This window comes from Oryctolagus cuniculus, chromosome 11 (genome assembly GCF_964237555.1).
Source record: "Oryctolagus cuniculus chromosome 11, mOryCun1.1, whole genome shotgun sequence".
In the NCBI taxonomy this organism is placed as follows: domain Eukaryota; kingdom Metazoa; phylum Chordata; class Mammalia; order Lagomorpha; family Leporidae; genus Oryctolagus; species Oryctolagus cuniculus.
The window spans coordinates 122,973,260-122,998,735 of NC_091442.1; the positions used below are offsets into that span (position 1 = coordinate 122,973,260).

The following is a 25,476-nucleotide window of genomic DNA, read 5'->3' on the forward strand; positions in this document are numbered from 1 at the left end:
GAGCACCCTGGGCCTGCTGGCGGCGTCAGGCGCGGTGCCCGCCGGCCGGCCGCTCTGCGCAGCCCCCGGACCCTGGCCCCATCCGCAGGGAGCGCCCTGGGCCTGCTGGCGGCGTCAGGCCCGGTGCCCGCTGGCCGGCCGCTCTGCTGCTGGTCTCTTCAGTGGCCGGGGGAGGGGGCGCCCAGCCTGCTCCCTACCTCAGGCCGCTCTGGAGCCACCCCCAGCCGTTCCCAGTGGGGGGGGTGGACCCGTGGGGGACCGGACCCCTCCAAGCAGGTGTGGGAAGAGGCTCTGGAGGCCTGAGCACTGGCCCCTGCACCGCTGTCCCCGACGCTGGCACTGGCTCACCTGCCCAGGCCGCAGGACGCCGCGGGGCCGGCAGGTGGCACTGCGAGAGCGCAGAACTCGCCTAGAGGACGGCCGGGGCCGGCCACGCCCACTGCAGAGGCCCCGCCCATCCCCGGGCAGGGCCAGCTGTCAGCCCATCCTGCGCTCTCCCGCCGGCTTCCCTGGGGAGACCTTTCATGGGCGAGCCCAACCCGCGGGGCCGCAGCACGCACTGCGGCCCGAGGTTCCCCGCGGTGTGACCGCGCGGAGTGGGGGCAAGGACGCTGCTCCACGCCGCTCTGTTCAGTGCCCACCGTGCCAGCCGGGGACCAAGGACTGACTGCTGTCTCCTGGCCCGGCCCCGGGCTCCTGCGCCTGGTCGCAGCAGAGTCCCCGGGGCCAGGCGTCCCTCAGTGGTGTGCAGTGCAAGGACAGCCGTGTCCTGTGCTCCCAGGGGACCGTGGCCCTGGAGGGTTTGGGCTCTGTCAGGTGGTGAGACGTGGTTGCTGGCACAGGCTGGGGCGAGGCCAGTGTGCGTGCGTGTGCAGCCCCAGCCGGGCAGGGAGACGGGTGCTCGCTCACCGGGGCCACGCCCCTCCTGGGCCCACCTGCCCTTACAGCAGTCAGGCCGGCGCAGTGAGGGAGACGTGATGGGGCCACCACCCGAGCACCCCCACCTTGAGCCTCAGGATGTCCAGTGGGGCCCCCCTGCTGGGGGCCAAGGACACCGTGTCCATTGCTCCACCCTGCTCAGAGAGGGGGCACGGCCGGACTCTGCCTGCCGCCTGGCCCTGGAGGTCCCCCAGCAGGGAGCCATGGCAGCACCGTGGGCCTGGGGATGTTCACATCACCTCGATCCCCGCGTCCAGAGGTCCAAGCACCATGCTGGTTCCCCGGGTCAGCGGCCCTGAGCCCTCCGAGGAGGGACAGCAGGGTCCCTGGCACGGGTGTGACCCAGCGTCCTGACTCCTAGGGACCCAGCTCCCCCCAAACTCAGGGCCCTGGGTCAGGAACGGGCAGGGCGTCCTGGCGTCCTGGGGGTCTGTCACGCATCCTCGACTCCTCTGCCTGTCTGCCTGGGAACACCATGTTCTGCACCTCCCCTCCCGCCTCGCGCAGCTCGACCCTGACGCTCACGAGAGCTGCACGGATGGCCGTGGCTGATTCTGTCGCAGCGCCTGGCATCGGTCTGCCTGTGCCAGCACGTTCCCAGGGCCCGAGCCCCACGGTGCATTCCCAGGCCTCGTGTGCCCTGCCTGACACCTCCCCCTGTGTCTCCCGCTGTCCTGTGCACACACCTCACCTCCCGAGGCCCCGAAGAGAAATGCCCCGAGCTTTGTCCCAGGATGGCCTGGTACCAGGGCCGGGGGCAGAGGCTGGCCCTCCAGGTGGAGGGGTCCAGCTTTGGACATTGTCCTCTGTTGGGCCAGGCCCCTGGCGTGGTCACAGCACACCTGCAGGGTTGCCGTTGAACCTGTGGGAGCTGGGCCCCTCTGGCCACTGAGCCTCGGTCCCCACGTCATTGCTCCCCACTGTCCCCAAAGTCACGCCCCATCCCCTCACCAGCCTCGCAGGAGTGGGCTTCCTGTTGGAGGCTACAGGGGACAGCTGCCACGCCATTTCAGGAGCAGAGTGGACCCTTCCCCAGCGTCCCGAGCTGACTCCTGCCCAGACTGCCCCCTGGGGACATCTCCACAGGGGCTCTGCAGGGCCCAGCTGCTGGGACAGCCCCTCCCTTCCCCAAATCCTGGTGCCACTTGCACTCTGCTTCTGTCCTCAGGCCACAGTCCCACCCTCGCCCTAGGATTTGCTCCCCAAACAGTGCCAGGGCACGGCAGCAGCCACGGTGCCCCTCTGCACTGGCCCACCGTCCACCAGCTCGGGGGGAGGGGTCTGGCCCAGGGGCCGTGGGGCACCCACCTCCTCGGAGACTCCCACTCATGACACCGATGGGACCCTCCTGGTGAGGCTGGACGCCCTGCCTCGGCAGCCCGCGTCCTCTAATGCCCGGCTCTAGGTCGCCCACGCAGGGGTCCCTTTTAGGAACGGGACACATGGCCCCCCCGTGGTGGAGCTAGGGAGCAGGATGGTTTCCTGGGCCACCTTCAACCTCTGCAGCCATCACTCTACGCTACGCCCCCCAGCCTTGGCCTAGTGCGGACGAGGGGCGTGGCCTTGAGAAGAGAAGTGCCCTGACGGGGGCAGAGTCCTGCTGGGGATGGGGGAGTGGCTTCCAGGGACAGGGTGTTTTTTTTTTTTTTTTTTTTGGTGGACAGGCAGAGTGGACAGTGAGAGAGAGAGACAGAGAGAAAGGTCTTCCTTTGCTGTTGGTTCACCCTCCAATGGCCGCCGCGGCTGGCGCACCGCGCTGATCCGATGGCAGGAGCCAGGTACTTCTTCTGGTCTCCCATGGGGTGCAGGGCCCAAGCACTTGGGCCATCCTCCACTGCACTCCTGGGCCACAGCAGAGAGCTGGCCTGGAAGAGGGGCAACCGGGACAGAATCCGGCCCCCCGACCGGGACTAGAACCCGGTGTGCCGGCGCCGCTAGGCGGAGGATTAGCCTAGTGAGCCGTGGCGCCGGCCTCAGGGACCGGGTCTTGCAGGAGATGGGGTCGGGACCGGGATGGGGGCGGGGTTCTTTGGGGACAGGTGCATGACTTTCATGGGAGGGGCCTGCAAGGGGCGGACAAGGCTTCCATGGCAGGGCCTGGGCGGGGATGGCAAGGCCCCTCCGAGACCTAGGCCACAGGCCCGCGGGCTGAGGCCGGGCACGGGCTTCCGACCCCTGAGGGGCTCCTGGACGCAGCAGGTGGGAGAATGAGTCGTGTGTTAGAGGTTTCGCGGCTTCAGGAGCAGCGCCGGGCCCAGCCCTTCCGCCCCAGGCGAGCAGCCCCGCAGGTCGTGGACAGCCCCCCTCCCGCGGGCTGGGGGCGCGCGTCCCCCATCCCCCGACCCGGCTCAGGGCAGGAGGGAGCCCGCAGGCCGCTCAGCGCCTCTGCAGTCTCCAAGAGCAGCTTCAGGGCCCAGCCCGCCTGCCCGTACCTGCGCCCAGCAAGGCGGAGCCCACCCTGGCCGCGTGAGGGAAGCGGTTGACCCCCAGAGAGCACGGGTTCGGGGGACCGGGGTTCAAGGCCGCCCCTTCCTCTCAGCTCCTGGCTCTGAGCTGAACTCCCTCCCCCACACCGTAAGGGGGTCTGGGCTGTCCCTGCACCCCGAGGGCCCACCATCAGGGACTGCGGCTGGGGAATGGCTTCCGTTCCCCAGAGGGGGTGGGGGCCAGGAGCCCAGCCCACCCCCAGCCTGCTGCCCCAGCTGACCACAGAACAGCGCCCTTGTCGGGCTGGCGGGGGCGGGGGCTGGGGTACCAGCCCCGGGTGTCTCGGGCAGAGACTGTCCCCACCGCCGGCCCCAGAGGCTGCGCCAGCGCCAACGCCAGCGGCATTGTCCATTCACTCTTGCTATTAATAGCATGCTGGTCCCCAGCGGCTATAAATAGCGCCCAGCCCCTCACACTGGGCCCATTCAGGCCCTGCTGCCTGGGTGCACACAGTCACGCATACACGCACACAGTCACCCACACACGCACACTGTCTCCCCCACACGTCACATAGGGTCACCCCCACACACGGTCACCCCCACACATGCCACATAAGGTCACCCCCACCCACACGGTCACCCCCCTACACACCACACCTGGTCACCCACACATACATACATGGTCACCCCCACACATGCCACATAAGGTCACTCCCACATACATGGTACCCCACACGCCACATAAGGTCACCCCCACATGCACAGTCACCCCCACACACACGGTCACTCCTACACACCACATATTGTCACCCGACACACACAGTCACCCCCACACGCCACATAAGGTCACCCCCACATGCCACATAAGGTCACCTCCACACACACCCCCACATGTCATATATTGTCACCACACACAGTCACCCCCACATGCCACATATTGTCACCTCTACACACACGGTCACCCCCACACGCCATATAAGGTCACCTCCACACACACACTCATACCACATATTGTCACCCACACACACACGGTCACCCCCACATGCCACATAAGGTCACCACCACACCCATGGTACCCCCACACGCCACATATTGTCACCTCTACACACACGGTCACCCCCACACGCCACATAAGGTCACCCCCACATGCCACATAAGGTCACCTCCACACACACCCCCACATGTCGTGTCATATATTGTCACCACACACAGTCACCCCCACATGCCACATATTGTCGCCTCTACACACACGGTCACCCACATGTGTCACACACATGCACATGGTCACTCCTACACACTGCACAGGGGCGCTCAGAGCCACACGCACTTGGGGACCCCCGCTCTGTGTGCCCTCCAGACAGACCTGGTGCTGTCCCTCACCCCTCGTGGGGGCCGTCTCTGCCCCTTGTCGGTCCCTGCTGTCCAGTGTGGCCCGGCCGGGCCCTGCCACCTGGGCGGTGGTCTCTGACCCCCAGCTTGTCTCCTGTGAGGCAAGGTTGCTCCCCGCCGGCGGGGGGAGACTCGCCTGGACGGAGGCCCCGGGCCCCGCCACTGCTTCCCAGGAGGCCCCGGGTCCCACCATGCCCTCCTGGACCCCAAGACTGTCCCAGCCCCCCCATGTGGGGGCAGCCCCCCAGCGGGCCTGCCTGCCGGGCCCTGCCCCCGCCGCCCAGTAGCCTGTGGTGGCTGGGACAGGATGGGGCGGCTCTTGGAAAACAACCCTGTTTACGGAAAAGGCGTCCCGGGGGACAGAGGTCCTTTGTTGGGAAAACAGGAAGCGAGGATTTCCAGGACCCATCAGGCCACCCGCTGGCCACTCGCCCCAGCTTCCGCCGATTCTCCGCTGCGCTTCCGGCCATCAGCTGCCCGTCTGCCGGTCCACTCTCTCCATCCGGCCCTCTGACTGTGGGGCAAAGCGGGTAGGGGGGGAATCGGGGGCAGGGTGCTTCCTCCTATGCTGGGACCCCCATCATCCGTGGCTCCCACCCTGCAGCCTGGGACCCCACACTGCGGCCAGCTACCAGCCAGGACACGGAGTCCCGAGTGATGGCCAAGGGCAGCTTGCAAGTGTGGGGTGGACGGAGCAGCCACGCCCTGGGGAAGGCCTCTCCCCGCCACCTGACAGCCCAGGGGTCCTGGCTACCCAGGGCCCAGGCCAGCCTGCCCGTGTATGTTCACACACACCCGCACACACGTGCGCACACACACGTGCACACCCTCAGACAGCTGGCACTGCCCACGCCCTGCACAGCTCGCGGGGAGGGACTTGTGCTGGGTATCCCTGGAGGCCGGCCTTGGAGAAGCGCCACGGGGTGCCTGGCGCTGCGGGGCTGGGCCGCGGCCCGGGGCTGAGCTCTCCCCACCCCAAGGGCAGCCCTGATCCTGTGAGCGTGTTCGGGCCCACAGACCAGAGGCGGCCAGCGCGGAGCCTGCGGCTCCACTGTGTGCTCATCCTCGGGATGGGGCGAGAAGGTCCTGGTGGGCCTGGGGGAGGGGTGTCCAGGGCCAGCCGGGTACACAGGCAGTTGAGCTGTCCCTGGGGCGCCTGGTCCCCGGGTGCTCCCCGGCTGCTGGCTGGCCCTCCCCTGTGTCTGTCCCCTGCTGGGCACCTTGCCCCGAGGGGCTGTGTGGCTGGGGGTGGGGAAAGTTGCTGCCCCAGGTTCTGTCCAGGCCTGGCCGGCTGACCCCGCCCCCACCCCACCCCATCCGATGCTGCAGATGTCCTGGGGTGTTCCTCTGTCCAGGTCCTCAGCCAAGCTCTCTTCTAGGCTCCTTCCTCTCTCTCTCTCTCTCTCTCTCTCTCTCTCTCCCCAACAGCTCCTAAAGAAAGGAGAAAGGATGCTGCCGGTGCAGTGGCACAGGGTAAAGCCTCCGCCTCCCGCATGGCCGCTGGCTCCAGTCCTGGCCGCGCCTCTGCCCATCCAGCTCCCTTCTGGTGCGGCTGGGGAGGCCGTGGAAGATGCCCAAGTCCCTGGGCCCCTGCACCCACGACCTGGAAGAAGCTCCTGGCTCCTGGCTTGCAGCCATTTAGAGTGAACCAATGGATGGAAGATCTGTCTGTCTCTCTCTAACTCTGCCTTTCAAATAAATGGAATAAATCTTTAAAAACAACGAAGGGGGAAGGCCCTGGGTGCTCAGCTCCTCACGCCAGGGCCTGGGCTGCTGGGGAAGCTGAGGGTCAGGGAGACGGAGCCGCCGGGGCCGGGGCTGCGGGCGCCTCGGCCTGCACCATCAGGGTCGTGCAACGCGCGGGGACTCAGTCGGACCAAGGGCCTGGTCAGAGGAGGACACAGCTCAGGGCAGAGCGCGGCTGGGGCTGTCTGCGCTGACGTGACTGAGCGTCAGAGGGCTGAGGGTCCCCTGTGGGTGTGGGCAGCCGGCGCAAGGCCTGCCGCCTCGCATGCTGGGGCCGGGAGGGCAGGAGCAGAGGCTGGAGGGTGGACTTGGAACCGCGTGCCGGAGCCGTGACCAGGTCGGTATCCCATTGCAGCAGGCACGGCGCTCGGGGGAGGGACTGCAGGCCTCGCGGTCGGCCCTGGGAAGGAGAGCAGTCTCGGCACACATGCACCATTGGGCAACGCTCGGGACACGGTGGTGACACGGGGACACGGGCTGCTCGTGGCCACCCCTGGGCCGTGAGGGCGGTGCCGGGGCCTGTGAGCGGCGGGCGGGCAGTGGGTGTCTGCTGGAGTTGCTGTTGGGGTCAGAGGTCTGGACGCAGACGGCGGGGATGTGGGTGGGCTTGCCCCCAGGTCTATTTCGCCACGAGCAAAACCAGCAGCGGCAGAGGGAGGGGGTGGCCCGGCCACAGTTCTGGTAGGGGCGAGGCCCAAGGCAGAGGGAGCAGGGAGCCGCCGGCTGTGGCTCTGGTGATGCCGGGGTCCCCGACACAGGAGCTGAACACAAACATACCGCCCGCACGGATCCGCGGGTCCAGGCTGACCTTTGGTGTTTGAGGTCTCCCTGCACAGCCAGGCTCCAACCCCCTGGCCCCAGCTGACCACAGCCCTCAGCACCCACCAGCTCCCTGGTGAAGGAGGCCGTCCCCTGTGCCTGCCCCCAACTCATCAGCTCTCCCCAGATCCTGCGGCCCCACCCCCCAGCCCAGCCCCCCCTCTCCCCTCCCCTCCCAGGCTCCCTCGGGAAGAAGCCTCCGGCACCTGCTCAGAACCAACCCTGCCCAGCTCGGGGTTGACTGGCCCCTGCGTGCCTCCGACCCTGCTGACCTGCAGGGCCCTCCGTAGCACACAGGGAGGTCCCCAGGCCTGGGCTGCCCACCCCAGCCCACCCTGGGCCCTGATGGAGCTGCGGCCAGCCAGGCAGGTGCCGCAGCCTACGGAGGAGCGAGAGCTCTGAGGCCCGGCTGGGCCTGGCCCTGGCTTTGCGACCCAGAGCCAGGCTCCCTGTGACTGAGGTCTGTCTGCAGCGGGGGACGCAGGCCCCACCAGGGCTGAGGGGCAGAGTGAGGGGCGGTGGGCTTGGACCTGGGCTGCCTGGTGGCCAAATGCAGGAGGGTGCCATGTGCCAGTGGGGAGCAGCTTCTCACCGGGGGGCACACACGCACATGGGCACACACGTGCAGGCGTGAGCGTGGCTTCTGGAAACCCACTTACGCAAGTGTCCCCTTCCTGTGGTACTGAGAGCTGCTGTCCAGGGTGGGGCCTGGGCACACTGGTTGAGCGGCCCCTCCCCCATCGTGAGTGGCAGCTGAGGCACCACCCCCAACAGAGCATCCCAGCCCCACACCCAGCCTGGCCTGGGGCCTGGTGGCTGCCCATCTGCGGGAGGGAGGTCAGCCTGACCACTGCCCCTGCCCGTCCTTGGACTCCCGCCGCCAGGACGGAGACGCAGGGAGAAGCAGGGAAAGCTGGGAGAAGCAGCGGCTGCTGCCGGAACCGGCCACAGAACCGGCCACGGAACGCCGGCGGCCACGTGCCTGACCCCTCCCAGCCCTGTGCCGCACACCCGCCCACCCAGCCTGGCGGAGATCCACGCCCCGCCCCGCCCAGGTGGAAACCCCTCTCGTCACGGCCAAGCCCCAGCACGAGGACACTGCCCAGCCCAGCTGCCCCCAGCCCTGGCCGGCACTGTTTTCCCCCGGCTGTGGGCGTGGGTCCCTCCCCAACCCCTTACTCCCCAGAATGGGTCAGCACTCGGGAGGGGCTTCCTCCGGCTCGGGAAGCCGCCTGGCACGTGGCTTGGGAGAGGCCCTCCCAGCACCGGGGGCTCGGCCCCAGGCTGCCGCAGGAGGCTCCTGGGAGGCCAGGCCCCTCTCCCGCCCTCCCCGCTGGCCCCGAGCCACAGCCGCCCGGGACACGGTGTGCAGCGGGAACAGGGTGTGTGTTTGCTTAGGAAGCCAGGGCTGGCCGGACAAGGACCTATTGTGTCCCTACCCCCCCGCCCCGGCCACACAGCCCCCACCCCCATCCTGCGACCCCCAAATCCCCCATCTGTGTCTTCCCCTCTGCACCTGCTCGGCCAGCCCATCTCTCTGACCCCCAAGGCTCACAGCCACCATGAACCCTGTGTTGGACTTGTGCCCCTTGAGCTGGCTGCCCACTGCCCGTCCTCTGCCCGCCCCCATCCTGGCTTCCCGTCACCCTTATAGTGCCCCAGCCCCTGTGACTCCCCCCAGGACCGCGTTTCTCTGGATCCCACCACCGCACCTGGCTTTGCCCACATGAGGCTCCCCAGGGCTGCTGGGGGCAGTAGGGCCAGGTAGCTTCCCAGGGCAGGGGGTGGGCAGCTGGACACAGGCGCCGGCCCTGGGTTCCTAGCTTCAGAGGCCGGACTGGGGCTGCTGCCCGGTGTCCAGCCAATAGAGCCCGGTGGGCTCCCCTCTGTGGTGCCGGCCTCTGCCCCGCAGCCCTGCAGGTCCCCTGCCCACTGGCTTCGGGGAGCAGCCACGCAGGAGCCAGGAGGGACCTTGTCATTCACAACCCACGGCCAGGGCGGACCTGACACAGTGGCCTGCTGGGGGCTGCTGGCTGGGCACAGCTGACCACCCTCACGCCTGGAGGCCCCTCAGGGCCCGGGGCACAGGAGCCGCGTTTGGGGGTCTGCCCTCCTCTCTTCCCCAGCTCCTGCCCAGCCTGGCTGGGACCCCGACTCACAAATGAGGACACCAAGGCCGGGGGCCCCCAGGGCAGTGCTGGGACAGGGGTGACGCTGAGGACAGCCACCTGGCCGAGGGCCAGCCGTACAGAACCTGCCCGACAGGTGCAGGCTGTGAGATGCACGCGTGTGTGCGTGTGCCTGTGCTTGTCACATGGCAGGTGGACGGGGCCCAGCCAGGAGGCAGGCGGAACAGAGGCCACAGCTTGCGTCACAGGCGTCGCCCTCGGCAGCACGGCGGGCAGGCGGCCCACCTTCCCGAGGCGTTTGCCCAGCTGGGGAGGAGAGCAGGCACCAGCGGCCCAGCCAGGGCCCAGCCAGGCCACCCCGTGGGGCTTCACGAGCCAGAGAGGCGGAGGTGGGGACACAGGGCACAGGACTGAGTGTGGGGAGAGGCCGGGACCTACCGTGCCACGGGCCCTGCCGGGAGGCAGAGACCCACCCCACCCGGAGCGCAGGGGCAGCCCCGCCCGTGCCCCCAAGCCCCTGAGCCGCTCTGACAATGGCCCCGCTCCAGCGCACCTGCGGCCCCCACGGCCAGGCTGAACTGAAGCTGGCCCTGCCCCGTCTCCCTGAGCAGGCTGCTGAGTCAGCTCTGCTCAGAGCCCCGGGGGCCCAGCCAGGTGGGCTTCCAGGAGGCAGCCCGGGGCTGAGGTGCCCTCGCCACCCCCACCCTGGCTCCGAGGCTGCCGGCCAGCACAGCCTCCCGTCCCCACCCTCCTTGACACGAATCCTCTCTGGGGAGACACACCCCCCATCCAGACAGGGCCTTTCCTCGCCACGCAGAGGGCTCTGAGCCTGGGGTCCGGCTTGGGAGGGGCTCCAGGGCAGGGTCGAAACCCCACATCAGGGCGTCCCAGAAACCGCGAGTCAGCGGCTCCCCTCCCACTGCCGCTGGCGGGGCCATCCTGGGAACACCCAGCCCAGGGTGTGGCTGAGGCGGCATCGCCCTAACAGAGGCAGAGATGGCGGGCCGGTGGGCTGCCCTGCTCCCTGCTTGTCGCCTGGAGCCCAGGGGGAGGGCCTGGGCCTGGGCTGCTCAGGCAGGGGGCCCCCCCGGGGGACCAGCGGAAGGCCGGTCTCCCGCCTCTGGACACCAGGCACGCACCCCCATCACCAGATGGGACCGTGCTGCGCGGGCAGGGACAGGAGCCGGCAGCAGGATCCCAGGAGGCCCGTGTCGCTGTCCCTTCCCTCACTGGGCACAGGCCTGGGCCTGGCCAGGGCCGCCTGGCTGCCATGACTGGCGCAGCCCAGCAGCACTGGGCAGCGGGTCCTGAAGCTTGGTGCTGGTTGGAGGCCTCGGCTGACGGCCCGCCGGGCCCCACCCCGGACTCCAGGACCCCTCACTCTCCCCCAGGGAGAAGCCTCAGTTGCCAGTGGCTGCTCCGGGCGGGGCAGGGGGGGCAGGGCTGGCAGGCGGACGCGAGCCATGACGGTGCTAAGCACAAGGATGTGCCAGCCGTGAGGGGACTGCCCGGGCCGGGCAGTGTGGACTTGGCAGAGTGAACTTTGGCTGGGGCCTGGCACCCCCAACCTGAAGGGCCATTCGGGGAGGAGTGTCCTGGGGGTGGGGCCGCAGAGCGGGGGTGGGGATGTGCTCTCTAGCGGCTGGCTTCCCAGGGACTGGCCTGGGACACCACTGGGGCCCCGGGGGCCACCGCAGCCCCTGCCTTCCCTCCCAGGGACTGGCCTGGGACACCACTGGGGCCCCGGGCGCCACCGCAGCCCCTGCCTTCCCTCCCAGGGACTGGCCTGGGACACCACTGGGGCCCCGGGCGCCACCGCAGCCCCGGCCTTCCCTGGGCTGCCCCTTCCCCAGCCCACGCGAGGCCCAGAGGATGGGGTCCAGATGCCTGCTGGGAGTGGGGGCGGGGGAGGAGGCAGCACACAGGGCCCAGGACCCAGCTGCCCACTACAGGGGTGTGGGTGGGACGGACAGGGTGGCCTCTCCCCGGGAAGAAGGCTGGCAAGACCCTGGCCACTCCAGCCACACGGTGCCCTCGCTGGGGGCTGGGGGTGGGTACGCGCAGGACCAGCCGCCTGCGTCCGCACAGGCCTCGGCACCCACCCGGGGACAGGTGCGCACAAGGTGCTCCTCCAGTGCGGACCCAGCCCGACCAGCTTCTCCAGCACACACGGGGTCCCTCCGGACCCCCAGGGTCTAGAACACAGGCCCCGCCGCCTCCTCCAGGAAGCCCCTCAGTGGCAGAGCGAGAGCCTGGCAGGCCCCTTTCCAGGGGCCGCTCCACCCCCCTCAACCTTACCCTCTGTCACTTCCCCGGAATAGGGAAGTGGCCCTGAGCTGGAGCACAGCCCAGCCACTTCTTCCAAACTGACGCTCTGCCCAGGCCACCTCCTGCCCAGGGTCAGGGCAGGCCAGGAGCCCGGGACACAGGTGTGGACCTGCGGGACTCTCCCAGCCCCGGGCTCAGGCCTGGAATTGGGGGTGGCCCAGAGCTCCGGCCCAGCCCCTGCCTCCCACCCCCAGAACAGTGTGGTGAGGCCAAGGGGGACAGGGACAGAGTGGGAGGCACGCAGGAGAGGTGGGTGTCTGCCCACAGCCCTGGTCAGCAGCCCTGGACACTGGGTGCTTTCCTCTCCTGGGGTCCCCACAGCCCCCATGCTGTGCTCCTGCTGCCGCCTCAGACCCAAACACCCCAGGCGCCCCTCAGCAGGGGACTTAGGCCTGGGAGTCAGACCCCACCCCTACGGGAAAGCCAGCGCGAGGGGAGACCGCCCCAGAGCAACCCGCTTCTGGAACCCAGGCCACCAGCCCCAACCTTCTAGGGGACCACCCAGCTGGCCCCAAATTGCACAGCTGAGACCCCTGGTCAGGTCCTGGGCGCTGAGGCCCCACCGCCACCCCACTCTGCCTGTACCCAGAGACTCAGCTGAGTTGGGGAACCCCTCCAGGAACCCCTCCTGGGGAACTTCCCTTGTGTGCCTGAACACATGGGAGAGGGGCTGGAGCCACGGTGGGGCTGAAGGTAAAGTAGCAAGCAGGACTCAGCTCCCAGCCCCGCCCCCAGAACCCGCACTTCAGCCCCCCTGTGCTGTCCACACAGGCTGCCCCCCCCAGGCCCCACTGGGCTGCCAGAGGCCCCACTCGTCAGACAGGGAGAGTGATGCCGGGACAGACTGAGGACAACGTGCCACAGGGGTCAGCCCAGAGCGGAGGTGCACCTGTGGTCCCAGGGCTGGCCAGGCACGGCAGGAAAGCAGGCAGAGTGACGCTGCCTAGGTGGGCAAATGCTACTGGCCGGGTCACTGCCACGGCCACTGGCGGCCCCAGCTCAGGCTCAGCCCCTGCTTTGGAAGGGAGTGTGGCCACAGTCTCCGGGCAGTGCCAGGCGGGCTCATGCCAGGGACGACCATGAATGGTTTGGGGACTTTGGGGACTCCGATGAACCTAGCCTAGGCCTGGACACTGCCACGCACCTCTGGGTTTTCAAGGTCTTCTCCCATCAAGAGCCTGGCCGGCTAATGCCAGGTGTCCCGAGCAGGCTCGGCAAGAACAAGCAGCCCCCAACACAGGGTGGGCCTCCCCCTGCTGCCGAGGGTCGGGCTCGCCTGGGTCTCCTGGGCAGGGAGGCGGCACCTGTCAGTGTCCAGGGGACAGAGGCCATGGCAGTGGAGCCAGAGCTCCCCGCAGGTCACTCGCCCCGGGCTTCTGCAGAGCCACGTCCCCCACCCTGGCCTGGCCTGGGACGCCTTGGGTAAGAAGTTGCAAAATCCTGACCTGAGCCCCACTGGCTCCTCTCCCCAGCGGGTCAGAAGCTGCGCCCAAGCAGAGTGGAGGCAGCAGGGGAAAGGGCACGGCGCAGACCTCCCCCCACAGCCCTGCACCCGGCGCACCTGCCCAGTCTCGCTGGCTGTGGCCCTGTGCAGGCCAGCGCGGGGGTGTGCTGAGGCGGCCAGCGGCCACGGCCAGCCTCTGGGTGCGGTAAGACGGGCACAGGGCTCCCGGTCAGTGGTGTTGGACGGATGACTGCAGGCAGCCATGCTGGCCAAGTTTGGCCTTGGGAGCTGGGAAGGTGCTGGCCCAGTTGGGCCCAGGTGCTCCTGTGTGGCAGCTGAGGCTGGAGGGGGCTCAGGGCACCCCTGTGACTGTCAGCCCATCGGGACTGATCCTGACGACCCGGGGGACTTGGAGGGCCCAGGGCAGGACAGTGTCGGGCTTGCAAGAGGGAGTGCGAAGGTGAGAGGCCAGGGGTCACAGACTGGGGCCAGGGGGTGGGGGTAGAACTGCCAGAGTGACAGGTGGGCTGCAGGTGGGAGGTTTGGGACAGAACCTTGGCCCTTGGTGATGGGGAGGGCGCCCCCCCAGGCTTGGCCCAGCCAGGAGGGGGCAGGCAGACGTGTGGGATATCAGGGGCAGCTGGACACAGGCTGATCGAAGCCGCCTTGCTCACTGGCATGGGGACTGGGGGTGGAGGAAGAGCGGACGTCAGAGCAGAGTCCAGGACCCTCCTGTGCACTGGTTCTGTGGCACAGCTGTGGGCGTGGGCGTGTGTTTGCATCGGGTTGCTGTGTGCACAGGTGATCGCGTGGGGGCATGCGACTGTAGGGGGCAGGGGCAGGCACACTTGTGAGTGGAGGCTGACCCTAACCTTCACCTGGGAGGCCGGCCTGGCTCTAGTCACCAGGGCAACAGGGCAGCCCCTCCCACCTGCAGGAGAGGGTGACCGGGTGGGGCAGGCTGGGATAGGTCCGAGGCGGTGGGGGGGGTGGCCCTGTGGGCCCGCTGATGGGATCAACCCAAGTCCCAGCCCCTGCTCAGGGATGGGCAGGCAGAGGCCCCTGGCCCTGGGGTGGGGCTGCCCCTCGGCAGGGCAGCCCAGCTACTGAAGTCCCATGGCCTGCTGACCTGAGCCCCCAGCCCCCGGTGGGTGGTGGGCTTCAGTGGGGGGACAGGAGAGACCTGGGCTTGCCCAGGGGCACAGAGGGAGAGGCAGGGGCTGGGACCTGTGCTGCGGGGGACTTGGCGGGTGGGGGTAGGGTGGGGTCAGCTCTGCCCCCACAGGCCGTGCCTGAGATGAGACACTGGGAGGCGCGGGGTCTCTGAGATTTGGTCTGACTCTGTGTGCAGGGAGGGTGCGGGCTCCACAGCTGGTGGCGTTGGGGGTGGAAACCTACCAGATCCTCAGCAGCTGAGTAAGGGGCCAGGCACACCCACCAGCGTGGTGGGGGAAGAGCCAGGCAGACTGGGCCACAGGCCCCCGTCTCCCACCAGAGCAGCCACGGTGGCCTGGGGGCTGCATAGGCACGGACCGGGCAAGCCCCTTGCTCAGCTCACTCTGGTCAGTCAGCCGGGGCCGGGAGGATTAGGGTCCTTCCGACCCCTCCTGCAGCTCAGAGCCAGGACACACGCAGGCTGCCAGACCCCTCCTCACATCCTGAACCCCCCGGGGCCCCTGGAAGGCGGGGAGGTGGGCTGTGGACGGCTGGGAACACACCTTTCTAAGGCTGCTTAGTCTGGGGAGACCCTGGAGGGGCTGTGGGGGACAAGGAAGGGGGCGCCCTGACTCCAGATCTTGCTCCCCGACGCTGCTGGGCCAGACACCTGTCAGGTGAGAGCCAGGATGAGCCAGATGATGTACCTGGAGGTTCACGCAAGCGGCAGGGGCCCCACTGGGGAGTCACGGGGGACCCCAGCTCCCCAGCACCCCCAGTCTCCCAGGCCTGAGTGGTCTGCACAGGTCTCAGAGCTTCCCACCTGGGCCCTGACCCCGTGGGGAGCTGTGCACGGCATGGTCACGTCACAGCCCCAGTCCCAGTCCAGCCCTCGCCAAGCCCACGCTACACCGTAGGAGGGAACACAGCTCCAGGGCCTGTCACCCGTGCAGCCACAGCAGGAGTTGGCAGGGTGACAGGGGAGGCAGGTGGACAGTGTCAGGTGTGCTTGTCATCTCAGTCCAGGGCAGGAGGGAGAGCCACAGAGGTCATTGGGCCACACCCTGGCAGCAGGTGGCCCCGGGGCTGGGGACAGTGTGGCCATCGACAATACCCGTGGGAGGAGGTTCCAGGGGGTGATAAGCCAGACGTGGTGGGGGGCCCAAGGCAGGTGTGTGTAGCTTGTGGGTCACGCCGGCCAGCTGGGACCAGGGACATCAGCCACGATGCTTAGCTCCCTGCCCAGACCCCAGGGGCCACTGGGGAGCACGACCACTCCAGGAGAAGGGGCAACACCCAGGGCCCCGGGCTCCTCTACCCGCTCCGGGAGGAGCCCTGCGCACACTGGCCCTGGTGCTGACCCTAGCCCTGGGCCAGGGGCGGATCCATGGGGCTGGATCCCATCACGCAGGAGTCCGGGCTCGGCCTGGGAGGGCGTCCCCAGGGCTGCTCAGGCTCCCCGGTCCAGGAGGACGGTAGATGGACGCGGGGGGGCAGCCGGGACCACACCGGGCAGCGGGGGGTGGGCACGCGCAGGACTCCAGGGGGTTTGGTCTGCTCACGAAGATAGGAGGGGGCGCCCCTGGGCGGGACGGACTCGCGCAGGCCGGGAGTCTCGCGTGGCTGAGGCCGGCGGGAGGGGGGGGTCCCCGCGCCGTGTCACTTGCGCGCGGGCGGCCTCTGACGCAAACGCACGACACGTGTCAGCGCGCCCGCTCGGGGAGAGCCGGGGGGGGGGGTTGTCCCCGGATCCCCGCCTCTCCCTGGGACCCCACGCCGCCGCGCTCAGAGCGGCCGGACGCCCGCGCGTTCCTGCGACACGGACGGGACCGCGCGTACGTCGCGCCAGAGCCAGGCAGTGACCTTCGCCGGCACGGCTTGGGGGCGGGGCCCGAAGGCCACGCCCCTTGCGCCTCCATTGGCTGGGCTCGCGGTGTCCTTTGAAAACCCCGGCTCCCATTGGCCCACGCGGCCCCTCCCCGTGCCGCAGGAGCGCCGCGGCCGTGCGTGCGCGGACTGAGGATGTCCGTGTGCGCGCGCGCGCTTGCGGCAGAGCGGCGACGCGGCTCCGTGCGCCTCCGCGACTCCACGACAGCAACGAGTCCCGGAGCGACTCCCCGCGCCCCGCCCGCCGCCCGCCCCTCGCCCCCGCCGGCCGGGGAGGCGGCGCCCGGCGGCGCCAGCCACCGTCTCAGCCAGCGTCCGGGCGGCCGCGCGGCGCGGGCGAAGGCCGAGGGGCGGGGCCCGAGCTGGCGCCGCCCCCCGCGGAGGGATCCGCGCCGCCGCGGCCCAAAAGCCCGGGGCGACGCGGCCGGGGCGTGGGAGCCGCTCGGCCTGCTGCGCCTGTCCGCGGTCCGCGCGCGGCCACCGGGCCCACCTCGCCGCGCGGCCCGCTCGCCAGCGCCGCGGCCTCGGGGCGGAGGGCCGGGGCCCCGCGCCGCCCGCCCGGCCGCCCGGATCCGTCGGCGCCCGCGGCTGGGCCCCGGAGGCCGCCGCCCGCGATGCTGCTGTCCAAGTTCGGCTCCCTGGCGCACCTCTGCGGGCCCGGCGGCGTGGACCACCTCCCGGTGAAGCTGCTGCAGCCAGGTAGCCGCGGCCCGGGGGGCGCCGGGGCCGGGGCGGGGGGCGCGCCCGGGCCGCCCCGACCCACCGCGCCCGTGCGCCTCGTCCCCACAGCCCGCGCGGACAAGGAGAGCTTCGAGAAGCTGTACCAGGTGGGCGCCGTGCTGGGCAGCGGCGGCTTCGGCACGGTCTACGCGGGTAGCCGGCTCGCCGACGGGCTCCCGGTGAGTCGGCCGCCGGGCGGGCGCGGGCGTGGACGCGGGGGAGCGAGCGCCGCGCCCGGCCCCGCCGCGCTGACCGCGTGTGCCCCCGCCCCCACCCGCAGGTGGCCGTGAAGCACGTGGTGAAGGAGCGGGTGACGGACTGGGGCAGCCTGGTGAGTGGGGGCGCGGGCGGGGGCCGGGGCGGCCTGGGGCGCGGGCGCGGGCGCGGGGCGGCCGCGCGCTGACCGTCCTGTCCCCCAGGGCGGCGCGGCCGTGCCCTTGGAGGTGGTGTTGTTGCGCAAGGTGGGCGCGGCGGGCGGCGCGCGCGGCGTCATCCGCCTGCTGGACTGGTTCGAGCGGCCCGACGGCTTCCTGCTGGTGCTCGAGCGGCCCGAGCCGGCGCAGGACCTGTTCGACTTCATCACGGAGCGCGGCGCGCTGGACGAGCCGCTGGCCCGCCGCTTCTTCGCGCAGGTGCTGGCGGCCGTGCGGCACTGCCACGGCTGCGGCGTGGTGCACCGCGACATCAAGGACGAGAACCTGCTGGTGGACCTGCGCTCGGGCCAGCTCAAGCTCATCGACTTCGGCTCGGGCGCGCTGCTCAAGGACACGGTCTACACCGACTTCGACGGTGAGCGCGGCGCGGGGCGCGGGGGCGCCGCATTGCGGAGCGCGCGGGGCGGGGCCGCCCGCCTCTGTTTGTTGTGAAACCCGAGCCGCCCACGTGACCGCGTCCCGCCCCGCGTCCCCGCAGGCACCCGCGTGTACAGCCCTCCCGAGTGGATCCGCTACCACCGCTACCACGGGCGCTCGGCCACGGTGTGGTCGCTGGGCGTGCTGCTGTACGACATGGTGTGCGGGGACATCCCCTTCGAGCGGGACGAGGAGATCCTGTGTGGACGCCTGTTCTTCCGGAGGCGGGTCTCGGCCGGTGCGTGGGCGGGGCGGCCGAGCCGGGGCCGGGGTCCCCGCCCCGCCCCGCCCCGCCCCCGCTGACCCTGCGCCTCCCCGCAGAGTGCCAGCAGCTCATCGAGTGGTGCCTGTCCCTGCGGCCCTCGGAGCGGCCCTCCCTGGACCAGATCGCCGCGCACCCCTGGATGCTGGCCGACGGGGGCGCCCCCGAGAGCTGCGACCTGCGGCTGTGCGCCCTGGACACTGAGGACGAGGCCAGCACCACGTCCAGCAGCGAGAGCCTGTGAGGGGCGCGGCGCGGCCGGGCTGGCTCCGCCCCGGCTCCGCCCCGGCACCGGCCTCTCCTCTGCTTCGAGTGCCTTCTGAACGCTGCTCCCACGGGACTCGGTTTTCTCAAGCTCTGCCTGGCCAAAGACGGCCCGGGGACGCCCCCTCTGCTGCTGTCCTGGCGGCCCCGAGCCCGTGCGCCCCGGGCGCGACCGTGCACAAGCAATGCAACGTCTTATTTATGGTGGGACCCCGCGGAGGGGCTATTTATTGTTTAATTTATTTGTCGGGGTGACTGCCCCCGGCGGCCTTGCCTCCCCCGGGCGGTGGGGCGGGGGGGGGGGCAGGGTGCTGGGGACATGAGCTTGTTCAGCGGCCAGTGGACGAGCGCCCTGTGCCCTGGGGGAGGGTGTTAAGTTATTGACCTTGTACAGTCCGCTGTGGGCCCTGAGGCTGGGGGGGGCAGTGGCGGGCCTTTAATTTATTCCAGCAGCTGTGGTTCTGTGGCCCCGGCGTGTGTAGAGGTGGACGCGGGTTTCTTTCAGCTCGACAGTGTGAGATGTCTGGAGATCCTATTTTTTATACAGGTATTTCAATTAAATTGTTTTGTACGTAACGGGTGTCCTGTGCTCCCTGGGGTGGTGGTGGGAGGAGGGGCCTGGCTCTTGTTCCTGGGTGCCCCTTTGTGGCCGGTGTCCTGCTTGGGACTTGACTGCCAGGTGGGGTGGGGGACACTGGCTGGGGCCTGCTTCTGAGAGGTGTGCAGCCTCTGCTCTGGGGGCCCTGAGGGGTGGAGAGTGGAGGTGGCCGCTCAGGCCACAGCGGGGGGTGTGCGGCCGCGTGGCCTGTGGGGTGGGGTTTCCAGGGGAGATGAGGGGTTGACTGGGTGGTAGGGGTCGGGTGGGGGTGCCGAGGTCCCGGGGCCTGGTCGGGGAGGTGCTCGGGCGTGGTAGTGCCCTGGCCTCGCACAGGCCGGGTGCAGGCGTGGGAAACCGTCAGGCAGAAGCGCATGGGTGCTGCAGGAGGCCTGGATGGGGGCCCCTGTTCAGCGGCTGCCCACCTGTGAGCACACGCGTGTCCTCAGGCCGGGCTGTGCGGCTCTGGGCAGGGCCGCCTGGGATGTGGCCGCGGCGCCGGGGGAGCCTTGGGAGGTTGTGCGGGAGTAAGGGGAGACGCGCGTCCCCCAGCAGCAGCAGTGGGGGGCTGGGGGGGCCCGGCTCCACGCAGGCCGGTGAGGCAGGCTCCGGATCCGTGTTTTCCTCCCCCGCGGGGCCGTCTCGGGGCCCTGAGCGTCCTCTGTCCCACGCCAGCAGCTGGGGGGAGGACAGTCCAGTGCCCTGCTTGTCCAGCTCTGAGCCCACTTGGCCAGGTGTAGAACACTCCGGGAGGGCTTCCTGGTACGGCGTCCCTGGGTTGAGGACAGCATCCAGCCCACAGCGAGCCTCTGGCAGGACGCTGGTCACCAGGGCCCAGCCCACCTCGGCCTCCCTGGTTCCTCTCCCTGCGGTCCATCCATCTGCTCGCCCACCAGGCCAGCCGTCCCTGAGCTGAGTCCCAAGCCCATCCCACCCGGTCACCAGGTCCTCGCAGCCCCGGGAGCAAGGCCAATCCCCGGGCAGCTGGAGCCGGCGGCCCGTGGAGGGGCCGGGAAGTGCTGGGGTGTGGGGTGGACAGAGGGAGGTAGGGACAGGGGCCTGGTGCTGAGTGCGCACGGTGGGGACGGGCAGCAGGGGAGCCAGCTCGCCCAGCACCACCTCGGACCGCGGCCTGTGTCAGGCTTGGGAAGGGTCTGGAGGGTGGTGTTTCCCAAAGCTTGTGCGGGACGGAGGTCTCAGCCGTGCGTGTGGCCTGAGGAGCGTCCGGGAGCGAGGGACCCCCACACACGTCCCCCGGGAGGCCCACGGAGGGAGGGCAGGGCACTGTGGCGAGTCAGTGGCCACCGATGCAGTTGAAGGGCACTGGTGCTGGGGCCAGGTGACCCCTGGGGGGCTGCAGGCCCCAGCTCTGACGTGGGCGGGGGGTGCTGGACCTTTGTCCCTCGGTTGCTGGCTGGGAGCAGCAGGGTGGGCGCCCCGTGCCGTCCCCCCGTGTGGGAACGTGCCAGGCCCAGGGTGAGCCCCGCAGAGGGGCTGAGCCCGCCTCTCAGAGCCAGACAGGCAGCCTGGCGCCGCCTCACCCGGCACTCCTTGTACCCCTCTCGCCACTGCTCCTCCCACAGCCCTGCTGTCTCCATCTGACTGCACGGCCCTGGGTGCTGCCGTCTGCCCGGGCTGGATGCGTGGGCGTCTCCCAGCCCTGGCTCCAGTCCTGGGGAGACGCAGGAGCTGCTGGGCGTCACCTGGAGGCTGCTCCCCAGCGGCCGAGGCCCCCAGGCGGGGGCAGTGCCGGGACACTGGCTGAGGTCACCGGGACCCTGCGTGTGGGCACGGGACACTGGGTGAGGTCGCCGGGACCATGCGTGTGGGCACGGGACACTGGGTGAGGTCACCGGGACCCTGCGTGTGGGCACGGGACACTGGGTGAGGTCACCGGGACCCTGCGTGTGGGCACGGGACACTTTGTCGCTGGGACCGTGCGTGTGGGCATGGGACACTGAGGTCGCCGGGACCATGTGTGTGGGCACGGGACACTGAGGTCGCCGGGACCATGTGTGTGGGCACGGGACACTGAGGTCGCCGGGACCGTGCGTGTGGGCACGGGACACTGAGGTCACCGGGACCCTGCGTGTGGGCACGGGACACTGAGGTCGCCGGGACCGTGCGTGTGGGCACGGGACACTGAGGTCGCCGGGACCATGTGTGTGGGCACGGGACACTGGCTGAGGTCGCCGGGACCGTGCGTGTGGGCACGGGACACTGGGTGAGGTCGCCGGGACCATGTGTGTGGGCACGGGACACTGGCTGAGGTCGCCGGGACCATGCGTGTGGGCACGGGACACTGGCTGAGGTCACCGTGTCTCCCACCTTCCAGCCCAGGGGTTACCTTTGAGGCTGGAGACGGAGGCCCCGCCAGCCCCCAGTCCTGTCCTCCTGCCACCTGCAGGGCTGGCTACTGTGGCCGGGGCCCCTGGGAGGACCCTACAGATTCCAGAGAATCCCCCAGGGCACAGCCCTGCGCGCCCCCAGCCACAGGTGGAGTTCCGGAGCAGAGAGACCTCTGTGGCGAGGGCTCTGTCGGGGTCTGGGTGACCCATACGCAGTGGGGCTTCCGCTGTCCCCACAAATCCTGTGGTCCAGCTTCTCCTTGGGGGAGGAAGGCTCGCAGCCCAGCTCAATTCCTGGATGTGTCAAGGTCACCGAGGCGCGCTCAGGCTCCCGGGTGTGGTCTAGTGGGGGTGCTGGGGCCCCTCCCCTCAGACCAGCCCCTCCCACCCTTCCTAGGATGGCAGTACTTCCTCCGCCACTCGGGGTCTCCAGCGGAGTTCAAGCCTGCACGGAGGGGCGGGCCCCTGCCCCACCCCCAGACACCCCACTTCTCGGCACCAGGAGACTGCGGAGGCCAAGAGATGCCTGCCCAGCGCCCCCCTGCCCACCGGGGCTAGGCGGGTGGGCCCTTGGGGCCAGGATGGGGCTGTTACCTGGGCAGGACCCCGACCCTCCCTGAGGCCAGCATTGTCGGCCAGGAGGTCGGCTGCCCTGAAATGCCCATCGGGGGCCACGACCCCCCAAAACCCGCCAGGCTGATCTCCGCACTCCCCTCTGCCCAGGGCCTCCGCTCCCAGGAGTCTGTGCCAGGCACTGGGCCGCCGCCACACTGAGCCCTCTCTGCTGGGCCAGGAATCCTGAGGGGTCCCCAGCCCGCAGCCTCCGAGCCACTGTTGGTTCACAGCAGGCTCCTGTGGGGTGAGCGGGGTGGGGGCTGGCTGGCTGCCCCCTGGTCTGCCCTGCACCCTTGGGTCGGCGCCGGCCACCGTCCTTGTCCAGCACCAGGGATCAGCTCAGCGTCCCGGAAGAACGGCCCTCCGGTGGGCTGCGGGCTTGGTGACGCTGCAGCCCCAGCAACACACAGGACTGAGGCCTGCCCACAGTGGCACCAGGGGGAGCAGGACAGGGGCAGGGTGCTCGGCCCGAGGCCCAGGCAGGTGGCAGGGAGCCGTGTGCCGGCCTGGCCCTGCCCACAGAGCACAGGGTGGCCAGGCACTGGTCAGGCTCGGGGCCCCCTCCTGCAGACACCTCTGCTGGGGCGCCTGGGCCGTGTGCGTGTGACTTCAGGCCGCCGGCTTCCCAGGCAGCTGCGTCAACCTCGAGCTTCGATTGCGCAACGGACTCCCACCCCCAGAGTTCCTGGCAGTCAGGCCGGCTGGGCAGTTGGGAGGGTCAGTGCTGGTCACCGCCCTCTGGCCGGGCCCCGAGGGGCCAGGGTGGGTGGTGTGTGGTGTGGAGTGTCGCTCCTGGGGGGGAGTGATCTGGGGGCCCTCTCGGCTGCCACACTCCTCCTGAAGCAGGGGAAGCGCTCCCTGAGGGCAGGCGCCCCCCCCCCCCCCCCCCCCGTGGTACAGAGCTCGTTCTGCCCGGCCTGGAGGAGGCAGCCAGGCCCAGTGTGGGAGGGGGCCGTGCTCAATGCCGGCCCGTGGCTGCCCTGCTGGGGGAGGCCTGGCAGGCTTCACCCTGGTGCGGAGTCTGCGCCCAGGTGTGTGGGTGCCCCCAGCACCCTGTAGGAGGCGGCCAAGGCCCACAGCTCCTCACCAGGGTCGCAGGCTGTGGCCCCGCTACACTGGCCAGGTGTGGGGCTGTGGGGTCCCGCAGAGGGGAGGTGCTGGCTGCACCCAGCCCAGCGGCCATCTGCGCCCTTCCCTGGGCCCCCTGGGCCCACAGCCGGGGCCGTGTTGCTGGACTGCTCACAGTTGGTGGGAACTGGTGACCAAGATGGATCAGGCAGGGTTCTTCCTCGAACCTGGGGCTCAGGGGTCCTGGACCCCTGGTGGTGCTGGACGTACCAGGATCCTTTCTGGACCCCGACTTCCCCTTCCTGTGGCGGGAGGTGGGGGCCTGGACAGAGTCAGGCCATGGGGGTGACCTGCCATGTGCCCCACAAAGCCGGCCTATCCACAAAGCACCCCCAGGGCTCGCGCTCGACCCTGCCTTCCCCCGGCTCTCCCCGAGGTCTCTGCTCCCCAGGCCCTTTCCACTTCCCCAGGCCTGGGCTCGCCCTCAGGGTCATTTCAGATCTCCCAGAGACAAGGGTGGGCCCTGAGGGGTTGCTGTCTGCCTTCCTCCCTGGGGCTGAGTGGGGCCTGGGGGTCGGCCTCAGGTGGGGAACAGCGGGGTCAGGCTTCAAGGGAGGGACGGGAGGGTGGGCATTTGGGGGCCCGCACTGTGGTGTGTGGGTTACACTGCCACCTGTGACGGCAGAGTGAGTGGCCATGGGAGCGCCTGTTGTGTGTGTGTCCATGTGAGTGCCCGTGTGTCAGTGTCAGTGCCCGTGTCAGTGCCCGTGTGTCAGTGTCAGTTCCCGTGTCAGTGCCAACACACAGAGGCAGAGTGGGGCAGGTCAGTGACCCCTGGAGGATCCCAGAGTCCCTCAGCCCCTCTAGCAAGGGCCAGCAGGTCCACGAGGCCAAAGGGGGTGGCCGTGTGTGCGTGTAGGCGACTGTGCTGTGGGTGTGTAGACACGCATGTGCCTCCGTGTGTATGTGTGCACATGCGTGTGCAATCCTGTGCATGTCTGTGTCCTTGCACTTGCATGTGTGGAGGCGAGTGTCTGCGGCAGGGTGTGTGTGTGCACTGTGTGCGGACGCATCCGGGCAGTGCCCTGCACCAAGTGTTCCCTCCCTCCCGCCCCCTGCGACGCTGGCCCATGACTCAGGCTCACTCGAAGGGCACTGCGCACGTGGGGCGCCTCCTGTGAGTCAGCGGCTGCCGGAAGTCCGAGCAGCCAGGCGCGCAGGAAGGTGGGGGAAGGGGGGCCTTCCTGTCCAGGGCGGCTCGCCGGCGCCCCCTGACCAGCCGCAGCGGGGTGGGGCCGCGCGCGCGCGCTCGGTGCGTGGGCGGTGCCGGCTGGGGAGGCGGCAGCCGAGGACATCCTGGGCCCCGTGCGCTGCCCTAGCGCCGCAGGTAGGGGCGGCGGTGCTGGGACGGGGATACAAGGTCCAGGGGCCGCGCCTGGGCGCAGAGGTGAGGGACACGCGGGCGGTCAGCGGTCAGCGACTCGCGAGGAGGAGGGGCCGAGGGTCGGAGTCCTCGGGACCAGGCGCGTAAGGACGGCCTGACCCGAGCAAGGAAGGGACTGGCCCACACGAAAGCCCCCTCACTGTCGTGGGCTTGGGACTCCGCCTGTCCTAGGGGGAGGGCATAGCTCGGGTTCCCCGCCGCCGGCGCAGCCTCTGGGACCTCCTTCTGCGCCCGCCCCCAGCGCGTGGTCACCAGGGCCCGGCCCCGCTGTCGTCCCAGGCTCGCTGCAGCCAGCGACCCCTGATGTCCCTATCAGCCTCGGGCGAGGCTGAACAGAGGAAGGGTCGCGCCCAGCCCCGGCGTTTGAGGAGCGAGGGCCGTGCACCTGTCCAGGTCGCGCCCCGTCGCCATGGCCGAAGCCCGCGCGCGCGGGGCTCCCCGCGTCAGCACCTCCGTGCCGTTCGCGCTGGACACCTACTCCGGGGTCAGCGGGCCAGGTCAGGGACGGGAAGGCCGGACCCAGCCAGCCTGGCCCGCAGTAGGTGGCGCACGGGTGCGAGAGCCACACCTCGCCCTGCCGACACGGAGCGCCGAGTGGGAGACCTGGGCAGGGGTCCGCGGTGGGGTGGGAGGCCAGGCTGGAACGAGCTGGGCTGCTGCGGCCACCTGGGCACATGCCTCCTGCCGGGCCTGGGGCGCCCTCTTCCGGCCACGGGGCGCCGGTGCAGACCCCGGGCGCCTGCGTGGACCCCGACTCTGCCCAGCGCCGACGCTTCGGGGCTCCGCCGTCCCCATCGCCCACCACGCGGTTTTTGGGGCCCATTCTGGTTTCTCAAGGCCCCGCCTCGGCCACGGAGAGGCAGGCGGGGGCTCGGCCCATGGGGCTCTGCACGCCCACGTGGCCCCACATACGGGGCACACTCAGAGGGGCCCTGTCCCCAGCGCCCCCGGGGTGCCCGCGCCTGGTGGGCGCGGCCTGGCGAGGGTGGGAGGTGCAGAGCGTGTGGCCGTGGGGAGGCAGCCCCGGGAGAGGGGCCGGCAGCCGCC

The 25,476-nt window shown here is 70.0% G+C and overlaps 1 protein-coding gene across 1 annotated transcript; it reads left to right on the plus strand.

Annotated features, from left to right (window-relative positions):
- Positions 1–16,801: 16,801 nt before the first annotated feature.
- Positions 16,802–18,935, plus strand: PIM3 (Pim-3 proto-oncogene, serine/threonine kinase). Its single transcript, XM_051839186.2, has 6 exons — positions 16,802–16,961; positions 17,052–17,161; positions 17,263–17,313; positions 17,402–17,771; positions 17,895–18,071; positions 18,155–18,935. Exons 1-6 carry the CDS (start codon positions 16,877–16,879, stop codon positions 18,337–18,339), a joined length of 978 nt encoding a protein of 325 aa, XP_051695146.1. The 5' UTR covers positions 16,802–16,876; the 3' UTR covers positions 18,340–18,935.
- Positions 18,936–25,476: the final 6,541 nt, after the last annotated feature.

Excerpts from the sequence above, each read along its gene's own strand:
- PIM3 (XM_051839186.2), top strand. The coding sequence starts at position 16,877 with ATGCTGCTGTCCAAGTTCGGCTCCCTGGCGCACCTCTGCGGGCCCGGC. Across the intron at positions 17,162-17,262 it reads GGCTCGCCGACGGGCTCCCG|GTGGCCGTGAAGCACGTGGT; the intron begins GTGAGTCGGCCG and ends CCCCACCCGCAG. Across the intron at positions 18,072-18,154 it reads CCGGAGGCGGGTCTCGGCCG|AGTGCCAGCAGCTCATCGAG; the intron begins GTGCGTGGGCGG and ends GCCTCCCCGCAG.